Raw genomic sequence first — 10,616 nt, 5'->3', positions numbered from 1 at the left:
CCTATACAATGATTTTAATGACAAAAATATGTCTTATATACACTCAATCACGGTAAATCAAGGGAATTCAAAACTTAATGTAATAACTATGGTAATTGTTGCCTCTGCATCATTAATTCTGAGTGACTCAGCCTCTCTGTGATTGTCTTATACCTGGACACTCAAATTGTTCATCAGTACAATTCATTTTGAAATGTTCTTCCTTGTTGTTTTATCTTATTTGGATGTTTATAACATTTCACTGATCCCCGTCCCAACTTATTTGAGACGTGTTGCAGTTATCAAATTAGAAATGAGTACATATGTCCCCTAAAACAATATTTTTTTCTCGGTTTTAACACTTGATATGTTGTCTTTTCACTATTCTCCATCTAATGAATGTATTGGATGCTTTGAAAATGATAGCATTTTGATTTTATTCTCAGTTTACCAAACTTCCCAACTTCACCGGAGTTTGGGTTTGTATGTATAGGGAAGGCATGTGTAGACTTAACTTATTACGGTGCATTATACTGAGAGGGTTTACATCTTAGATTTACATTTGAATTGGCTATGAAGATGCACATCCAGATATATGTGCTGATATATGATACATATGCTGACATCATCATCATCATCATCATCAGAACTAAGTAAATGTTTTAGATGTAAGGTGAAACATCTTAGAAGTGGATTCAGTTTGGCTGGAAATTCACACATCTCTCTGGTGCTTTAATTGTTGCCGTGTAGGTGAGGAAAAGCCAGATGAACAACAACAAAAACAAAAAACAATCAGTCAACATAATCACCAATATATGCCACCACTATTTCCTTTATTATAATACAAATGTATTACAGTTGGTTTCTGTCTGATCTTTTTAACATACTATACATGTGATGGGAAAGCATGGCATAGAATACTAGAATACACCATCAACATAGAAACAAATAAAGCACTTAACGACACAGAAGAGTTCAGATGAAAACAAGATGTACCATAACAAATAGCCCCAGCAACCATTTTTATGTGATGTGGGTAGGATACACTGAAATAAAAGATTGTATTAAAATAAAACATTTTGGGCCCTATTGTAGTTTTAATCTCTGGGATGCTACACCTGGCCCTTTGCCAATCCTTCTCCATCTCTCTCCCAGGTCGTTTCATGTCTCCCTCGTGCTATACTATCACAAAGTCATAAAAGACCAAAAAAATAAGATTAAACATTTTATATTGGTGTGAAGTAAAAGCTATGGCATGACGTGTCAGTGAAGGGTTTAAATGAAAACAGGTGTACCAAGAACAACCAACCCTGCCCCAGCCACCAGTTTTATTTAACATTGCAATGTCTTAAAATAAACGTTTTCTAAATCATTTGTGTTGGTTTGAAGCTAATGTTGCCACCAACCAATAGGCAGTGATCATAATGTTAATCGCAAACTAACAGACAACCCAAAATCAAGACACCTTCCCCTCTCTAGCGGGACGAGTGAAAAACACATATTAGCAACGTTTGATGAGAGAGTATGGTGGTGGTACTCAGCTAACATAAAATGGACGCTAGCTATTTTCTATTAAGCCACCATGTTACTGACTGACATGCTGCGTAGATCATTGCTCCTGCAGCAAATCCTGACACACCAAGTACACCAACAGCAGCTCCAAATGCAGCCCCAACAGACACTGCAGCAACAACAGCGCATCCTGCAATCCTTGAAAAAGCAGTATGGGACTCCATAACAATAGTCGTTGAAAAAATAACAGAATGTGTTCCTACAAAAGCTACAACATAAGAAAAAAATAAACCAAAACCAGTTGCAACATAGGTTGCAGAAACTCCAGCTCCAACAACAGCTCCACCAAAAATTCCAAATAATCCAAATCCATGTACCATGTGAGCAAAGCCTTTAAAAGCAGCTCCATCAGCACAGGCTCCTGTAGTTATTGCAGCTGTGGCCTTAAGAACAAATTCAGCTCCAGTGTAAACATCAGCTCCAATCGCAATTGCAAGACCCACAGCAGCAGCTCCACCAATGCATGCAGCAACAGCTCTGCTACCTGCCTTAGAAGCACCAGCTCCAACAGCAGACCCTACAACAGCCACCATAACCCCTCCTCCAGTGCCTCCACTAGCAGCTCCAAAACTACCTCCAATAGTCACTGCACTAGCAAGCAGATACAGACACTTGTGTTTCCAGTCTTTGTCCTTGATGCGGTAGCTTCCTCCATTCCTCTTTGTCATTGTGTTGATCTTCTCCAGCAGCTCTCTGACCTGAGAGGGATCCTCGTCAGTGTTGTTGAATATGTGGTATCCAACACCAGAGGGAATTGTATTTTGACTAATGAATTCCTCTTCGGTGACCCAATATTCTAGGTAATCTCCATGGGTGAACAGGACAATAATGTAACCTAATACATCCTCCCCAAACAACCAGCGAAGAGTCTTCACTTTTTGCTCCACATCAATATATCGGTATAGTGGAATCACAAGTAGGAATGCATGAATACCAGGTGCACAGTATGAGATGCATTTAAACATCTCAATGGCATTGATCTCTTTGGTACCTGGAGTATCCACTACAAACACTGGAGTACCCTCAAAGATTCCTCTTTCCGCTTGGCAGGTAAAGGTTTCAGATTCCCAGGGTTGCCTGATTGTAAATGCCCTTTTCCCTAAGATGGTGTTTCCTGTTGCACTCTTTCCAGATCCACGGCCACCAACAAGCATGATCCTCAATTCCTCTGGATCTGTTGGAATATTTACAAAATGTAAGTTAAATGTTTTCCCCCTTCTCATGTGCTAATACAGTTTTTCTCGATTGGTTTGGCTAATTTCTCAAAACTGAGATGACATTCTCAAAACAACATGGACAAATCTCCAAACCAACTTACAATTTCCCACAAAAGAATGGCATTTTTCATTGCTTTCATCAAATTTCAAATGCTTTGTACATGTCTCAAATGTTTAGTACATCTCGGCAGATGGCTATATACAAGTACCCTACAGTTGACACATTGAGCATACATTTAGCACATTTTCCAAATAAATTGACCTGTCTTATCTAAACAAATTAAATCATTTTCAGTCTAATGGTTGCCCTCTCCAAAACATGTCAGCATGATTTCATTGTGTGAGTCATCATATGCAAAGTAGTCTACACAATTGTCAAAACAGTCAAAGACATAATATTTTAAGAATTTCTTTACTGTAAACAGTAAATTACAGTTTTTCTCGATTGGTTTGACTAATATCTCGAAACTGAGATGACCTTCTCAAAATAACACGGACAAATCTCCAAACCAACTTGCAGTTTCCCAAAACAGAATGGCATTTCTCATTGCTTTCATCAAATATCAAATGCTTTGTACATGTCTCAAATGTTTAGTACATCTCTGCAGATGGCTATGTACAAGTACCCTACAGTTGACACAATGAGCATACATTTAGCACATTTTCCAAATAAATTGACCTTGCTTATCTCAACGAATTAGACAATTCTCAGTGTAATGGTTACCCTCTCCAAAACATGTCAACATGATTTCATTGTGTAAGTCATCATATGCAAAGTAGTCTACACAATTGTCAAAATAGTCAAGGACATAATATTTGGAGAATTTCAGTGTTCAACAGGCCAGATGATATTTTAACTTTACTAGTTTGTAGAAAATAATTTTTACAACCATGTATACTACAGTTTCCTCTGTTATTTGGCTAATTTCTTGACATTTTTTCAAACGACATTCTGTTTTGAACAATTGCTAGTTGCTTTGGAATTTGTCCATGTTATTTTGAGAATGTTATGTCTGTTTTGAGAAATGAGCCAAACATATGGGAAACTTGTAATATATGGGCATTACTTTCTGTATGTGAATTTACAGTAAAGAAAGTTACTGATACATTTCCTTGGTATATTGTCTGTGTTATCAAACTTCAATGGTTTCACTCTCTTTTTCATTTTCTTACATAGTCAAAATCTGTTAGCTGAACGTAGACAAAACATCTAACCATTTTGACTGGCAGTGCTTACACAATGGCAAAGGGACAATGTATTTTGGGGGTACTGATGATATATGTGGGGAAGGAATTTAGTTTTGACACACGGGTAAACTGTTTTTGGAGAGATATGAGCAAGTGATGAGGATCCATGTAGTTATGTTGAACCATTCAGATTACTTTTGACAGAAGGACTAAATTACAGTTTTTCTCGATTGGTTTGGCTAATTTCTCGAAACTGAGATGACATTCTCAAAACAACACGGACAAATCCCCAAACCAACTTGCAATTTCCCAAAACAGAATGGCATTTTTCATTGCTTTCATCAGATATCAAATGCTTTGTACATGTCTCAAATGTTTAGTACATCTTTGCAGATGGATATGTACAAATACCCTTCAGTTGACACATTCAGCATACATTCAGCACATATTCCAAATAAATTGACCTTGCTTATCTAAACGAATTATACCATTCTCAGTGTAATGGTTGCCCTCTCCAAAACACGTCAGCATTATTTCATTGTGTAAGTCATCATATGCAAAGTGGTCTACGCAATTCCCAAAACAGTCAAGGACATCATATTTTAAGAATTTCATTACATAGTAAATTCATGACAGTGTTCAACAGGTCAGATGGTATTGTAACTTTACTAGTTAGTAGAAAATCATTTTACGTGTATACTACAGTTTCCTCTGTTATTTGGCTAATTTCATGACATTTTTTCAAACGACATTCTCTTTTGAACAATTGCTAGTTGCTTTGGCATTTGTCCATGTTATTTTGAGAATGTTATCTCTGTTTTGAGAAATGAGCCAAACCCATGAGAAACCTGTGATATATGGGCATTACTTTCTGTATATGAATTTACAGTAAAGAAAGTTACTGATAAATGTCCTTGGTAAATTATCTGTGTTGCCAAACTTCAATGGTTTCACTCACTTTTTCATTTTTATACTATACATAGTCGAAATCTGTTAGCTGAACGTAGATAAAACACCTAACCATTTTGACTGGCAGTGCTTACACAATGGCAAAGGGACAATGTATTTTGGGGGTACTGATGATATATGTGGGGAAGAAATTTAGTTTTGACACATGGGTAAACTGTTTTGGGGGTGATATGAGCGAGTGATGAGGATCCATGTAGTTATGCTGAACCATCCAGTTTATTTTGACAGAAGGACTAAATGAATGCAAATGAGCCAAAGCAATTGAGAAGGATCTATGCCAGGGGTGTCAAACTCAGGCCCGGGGGCCATATCTGGCCCGTGGAGTCACTTTATTTGGCCCGCAAGATCATTTCAAATGTGTATTACTGTTGGCCCTCATCATTAATGTACAGTTTACCAAGACTTGAACATGAAATTTGGTGTTTCTCAGAAGTATGAGCGGGCCCAGGCCAATGACACAGCTCACACTCCTATGCAATACAATATGTGCCAGTGTGTGTGAAATTAAACTGCGTGCGTGCCTGCAGGATTTTAGTCCATTTATTACAAATAAATCTTGAGTTCGGCCCTCGACTTCGTTCCATATTTTGATTTTGGCCCTCGGTCAATTTGAGTTTGACACCCCTGATCTATGCCATTTTGATGGTACTGACTATTTATATGTGAGACGGTTTAGTGCTGATGCAAGAATGAGGTGTTTTGGGAGGTATATGACATTTTGCTAGTTATCTGAACTGTTGAGCAGAAGTGTAAGAATGTTTGGCCAAATGACCCAATGGTTATAGGAATGTCATCTCAGTTTCAAGAAATTAGCCAAACCAATCGAGAAAAACTGTAATGCAAATGAGCCAAAGCAATTGAGAAGGATATATGCCATTTTGATGACACTGACTATTTATGTGGGAGAAGGTTTAGTGCTGATGCAAGAATGAGGTGTTTTGGGAGGTATATGACATTTTGCTAGTTATCTGAACTGTTGAGCAGAAGTGTAAGAATGTTTGGCCAAATGACCCAATGGTTATAGGAATGTCATCTCAGTTTCAAGAAATGAGCCAAACCAATCGAGAAAAACTGTAATGCAAATGAGCCAAAGCAATTGAGAAGGATATATGCCATTTTGATGACACTGACTATTTATGTGGGAGAAGGCTTAGTGCTGATGCAAGAATGAGCTGTTTTGGGAGGTATATGACATTTTGCTAGTTATCTGAACTGTTGTGCAGGAGTGTAAGAATGTTTGGCCAAATGACCCAACTGTTATAAGAATATCATCTCAGTTTCAAGAAATTAGCCAAACCAATCGAGAAAAACTGTAATGACAGTGTTCAACAGGCCAGATGGTATTGTAACTTAACTAGTTTGTAGAAAATAATGGTACAACCGTGTATAACGTTTCCTCTGTTATTTGGCTAATTTCTTGACATTTTTTCAAACGGCACTCTGTGGAAGGAATTTAGTTTCGACACACGGGTAAACTGTTTTTGGAGTGATATAAGCAAGTGATGAGGATCCATGGTGTTATGCTGAACCATCCAGTTTATTTTGACAGAATGACTAAATGAATGCAAATGAGCCAAACCAATTGAGAAGGATATATGCCATTTTTATGGTACTGACTATTTATGTGGGAGAAGGTTTAGTGCTGATGCAAGAATGAGCTGTTTTGGGAGGTATATGACATTTTGCTAGTTATCTGAACTGTTGTGCAGAAGTGTAAGAATGTTTAGCCAAATGACCCAAAATTTATAGAAATGTCATCTCGGTTTCAAGAAATTAGCCAAACCAATCGAGAAAAACTGTAAACATACAGTATTTGTAATGTGTATGGACTGAAAAAGACACACAGGTAAAGTTGTGGCTGTTCTTGTCAGACCTGTTTTTAAGGTGTGATGTTACTGGCAAGGATTGTGAAATAAGTGGCCACATGTCATTGTGTAATACCGTGGAGTGCTTTTGAGAAACTTTAATTCTGAACCTTTTCTACAATTTTATAATTTATATGTCTCTCCACTATCACTCAATATAACATTCAATTCAATATTGGACAAGAGGCATAACATATACCATGTGGAGATATACTGTTGGAGAGCAAAATAGTATGGAACTCCTCTGTCCAGAAAATCAGAATCAATCTCCTAACACGTATTATTGTTTGCTGGTTGAAGTGATAACAAACATTGGTGTGCATATGTGTGAGGTATGCGTGTGTACTACTGCTGCAAAACAATTGCCCGAGCTGAGACAAATAAAGCTACTTGACTTGATATGTAGGTAGTACATAATCACAGTGCAGAAAGACATGATTTTCAATGATATGCGTTGTTACTTACATCTGCGTCTACAGTATGTATGTAGGCTATGTATGTATGTATGTATGTATGTATGTATGTATGTATGTATGTATGTATGTATGTATGTATGTATGTATGTATGTATGTATGTATGTATGTATGTATGTATGTATGTATGTATGTACGTATGTACGTATGTATGTATGTATGTATGTATGTATGTATGTATGTTGGTAATATGTATGTCTTTTTCTAGATATGTTTGAGCACATGAATATGGAATATTCTCAGTGCAGAAATACTGTATACAAATAATGCAGATGAGCTTTAATGTTCTAAGGCTACTTACCTTCATGTTCGCTCGGCATGTTTGTCTCGCTCGTCATGTTTGTAGGTAGTTGATGTGTGCTGTCACTGCTTGAGTGCTGCTGGTGAGTAACTTGATTTGCATTTTGTCTGTGCTATAATGAACTTAGTCTCCTCCCTCAGTCATGTGTCATCAGAGTGTGGAATGTCGATGTCATTCCCTCTGGCCTTTTTTGTCCTGCTTGTCAAAAATACTTTTGTTTCTGCTGTCATTCACTCCACCTACGTATGCCTTGGTCTTACTTACTTACCTACTCAGCATGTCAGATTTGCATATTTTGCACGTATGTACGACTCCATTTTGTCCAACTACGCTACCTGAGAACAGGGAAATTCAACCTCTGTCTTGAGACCAGCAGGGATTCACCTGCCCTCAGACAACACCTGCCCTGAGACCAGAGGAGACAGTTAACAGTTACCATTTTGTCCAACTAAGCAAAGAAAATGACTCAGAAGATCCCATCAGCAAAGTTGCACAAAATGGCGCCAAGTTCTCTCTGGTGCAGATTGAAAATGGATGCCCCGCCTCCACTCTCTAGCGATTGGTAGTGAAATTGAACCAATCATGGACATTTCTGCCCTCATCTTGAATTAAGAAATTTACCACCTATGTGTTGCAATGCTGGGTTATATAGGTGATTTGATATTGGGTTGTGTATAGGGGATGTGATGCAGGGTTGTGTGTAAATGTGATGTGGTGCTGGGTTGTGTATATGTGATGTGGTGCTGGGTTGTGTATATGTGATGTGGTGCTGGGTTGTGTATATGTGATGTGGTGCTGGGTTGTGTATATGTGGTGTGTTGCTGGGTTGTGTATATGTGGTGCTGGGTTGTGTATATATGTTGTGGTGCTGGGTTGTGTATATGTGGTGCTGGGTTGTGTATATGTGGTGCTGGGTTGTGTATATGTGGTGCTGGGTTGTGTATATGTGGTGCTGGGTTGTGTATATGTGGTGCTGGGTTGTGTATATGTGATGTGGTGCTGGGTTGTGTGTATGTGATGTGATGCTGGGTTGTGTATATGTGATGTGGTGCTGGGTTGTGTATATGTGATGTGGTGCTGGGTTGTGTATATGTGGTGTGGTGCTGGGTTGTGTATATGTGATGCTGGGTTGTGTATATGTGATGTGGTGCTGGGTTGTGTATATGTGGTGTGGTGCTGGGTTGTGTATATGTGATGTGGTGCTGGATTGTGTATTGATGTGATCTGGTGCTGGGTTGTGTATATGTGATGTGATGCTGGGTTGTGTATATATGTGGTGTGGTGCTGGGTTGTGTATAGGAGATGTGATATTGGGTTGTGTATAGGAGATGTGATGTGGTGCTGGGTTGTGTATAGGAGATGTGGTGCTGGGTTGTGTATATGTGATGTGGTGCTGGGTTGTGTATATGTGATGTGATGCTGGGTTGTGTATATGTGGTGCTGGGTTGTGTATATGTGATGTGGTGCTGGGTTGTGTATATGTGGTGTGGTGCTGGGTTGTGTATATGTGATGTGGTGCTGGGTTGTGTATATGTGATGTGATGCTGGGTTGTGTATATGTGATGTGGTGCTGGGTTGTGTATATGTGATGTGGTGCTGGGTTGTGTATATGTGATGTGGTGCTGGGTTGTGTATATGTGATGTGGTGCTGGGTTGTGTATATGTGGTGCTGGGTTGTGTATAGGTGTTGTGATGCTGGGTTGTGTATATGTGTTGTGGTGCTGGGTTGTGTATATGTGATGTGGTGCTGGGTTGTGTATATGAGATGTGGTGCTGGGTTGTGTATATGTGGTGCTGGGTTGTGTATATGTGATGTGATGCTGGGTTGTGTATATGTGATGTGGTGCTGGGTTGTGTGAGATGTGACGTGGTGTTGGGTTGTGTAAATGTGGTGCTGGGTTGTGTATATGAGATGTGGTGCTGGGTTGTGTATATGTGGTGCTGGGTTGTGTATATGTGATGTGGTGCTGGGTTGTGTATATGTGATGTGGTGCTGGGTTGTGTATATGTGATGCTGGGTTGTGTATATGTGGTGCTGGGTTGTGTATATGTGATGTGATGCTGGGTTGTGTATATGTGATGTGGTGCTGGGTTGTGTATATGTGATGTGGTGCTGGGTTGTGTATATGTGATGTGATGCTGGGTTGTGTATATGTGATGTGGTGCTGGGTTGTGTATATGTGGTGCTGGGTTGTGTATATGTGATGTGGTGCTGGGTTGTGTATATGTGGTGTGATGCTGGGTTGTGTATTGATGTGGTGCTGGGTTGTGTATATGTGATGTGTTGCTGGGTTGTGTATATGTGATGCTGGGTTGTGTATATGTGATGTGATGCTGGGTTGTGTATATGTGATGTGGTGCTGGGTTGTGTATATGTGATGTGGTGCTGGGTTGTGTATATGTGATGCTGGGGTGTGTGTGTGTGATGTGGTGCTGGGTTGTGTATGTGTGATGTGGTGCTGGGTTGTGTATATGTGACGTGATGCTGGGTTGTGTATATGTGATGTGGTGCTGGGTTGTGTATATGTGATGCTGGGTTGTGTATATGTGATGTGGTGCTGGGTTGTGTATATGTGATGTGGTGCTGGGTTGTGTATATGTGATGTGATGCTGGGTTGTGTATATGTGGTGCTGGGTTGTGTATATGTGATGTGGTGCTGGGTTGTGTATATGTGATGTGGTGCTGGGTTGTGTATATGTGATGTGGTGCTGGGTTGTGTATATGTGGTGCTGGGTTGTGTATATGTGGTGCTGGGTTGTGTATATGTGGTGCTGGGTTGTGTATATGTGATGTGGTGCTGGGTTGTGTATATGTGATGTGGTGCTGGGTTGTGTATATGTGGTGCTGGGTTGTGTATATGTGGTGCTGGGTTGTGTATATGTGATGTGGTGCTGGGTTGTGTATATGTGATGTGGTGCTGGGTTGTGTATATGTGATGTGGTGCTGGGTTGTGTATATGTGATGTGGTGCTGGGTTGTGTATTGATGTGGTGCTGGGTTGTGTATATGTGGTGCTGGGTTGTGTATATGTGGTGTGGTGCTGGGTTGTGT

General features: G+C 39.6%; 1 protein-coding gene across 1 annotated transcript; it reads right to left on the bottom strand.

The window, feature by feature from the left end:
* Window positions 1-1,750: 1,750 nt before the first annotated feature.
* Window positions 1,751-7,633, bottom strand: LOC134444369 (GTPase IMAP family member 9-like). The gene is made up of 3 exons (XM_063193706.1): window positions 7,566-7,633; window positions 1,869-2,725; window positions 1,751-1,759 (listed from the first exon to the last, which is right to left on the bottom strand). The coding sequence occupies exons 1-3, from the start codon at window positions 7,600-7,602 to the stop codon at window positions 1,751-1,753; spliced, it is 903 nt and encodes a 300-aa protein (XP_063049776.1). The 5' UTR covers window positions 7,603-7,633.
* Between the last annotated feature and the right edge of the window lie 2,983 nt (window positions 7,634-10,616).

This window comes from Engraulis encrasicolus, unplaced genomic scaffold (genome assembly GCF_034702125.1).
Source record: "Engraulis encrasicolus isolate BLACKSEA-1 unplaced genomic scaffold, IST_EnEncr_1.0 scaffold_52_np1212, whole genome shotgun sequence".
Taxonomy (NCBI): Eukaryota; Metazoa; Chordata; class Actinopteri; order Clupeiformes; family Engraulidae; genus Engraulis; species Engraulis encrasicolus.
This window is presented reverse-complemented; position numbering and strand designations above follow the sequence as displayed.

What these genes read in the sequence shown, in the direction of transcription:
- LOC134444369 (XM_063193706.1), bottom strand. Translation starts at nt 7,602, where the DNA reads ATGACGAGCGAGACAAACATGCCGAGCGAACATGAAG. An exon ending in CATGCCGAGCGAACATGAAG is followed by an intron (nt 2,726 to 7,565) that starts GTAAGTAGCCTT and finishes ATATTCCAACAG; the next exon opens with ATCCAGAGGAATTGAGGATC.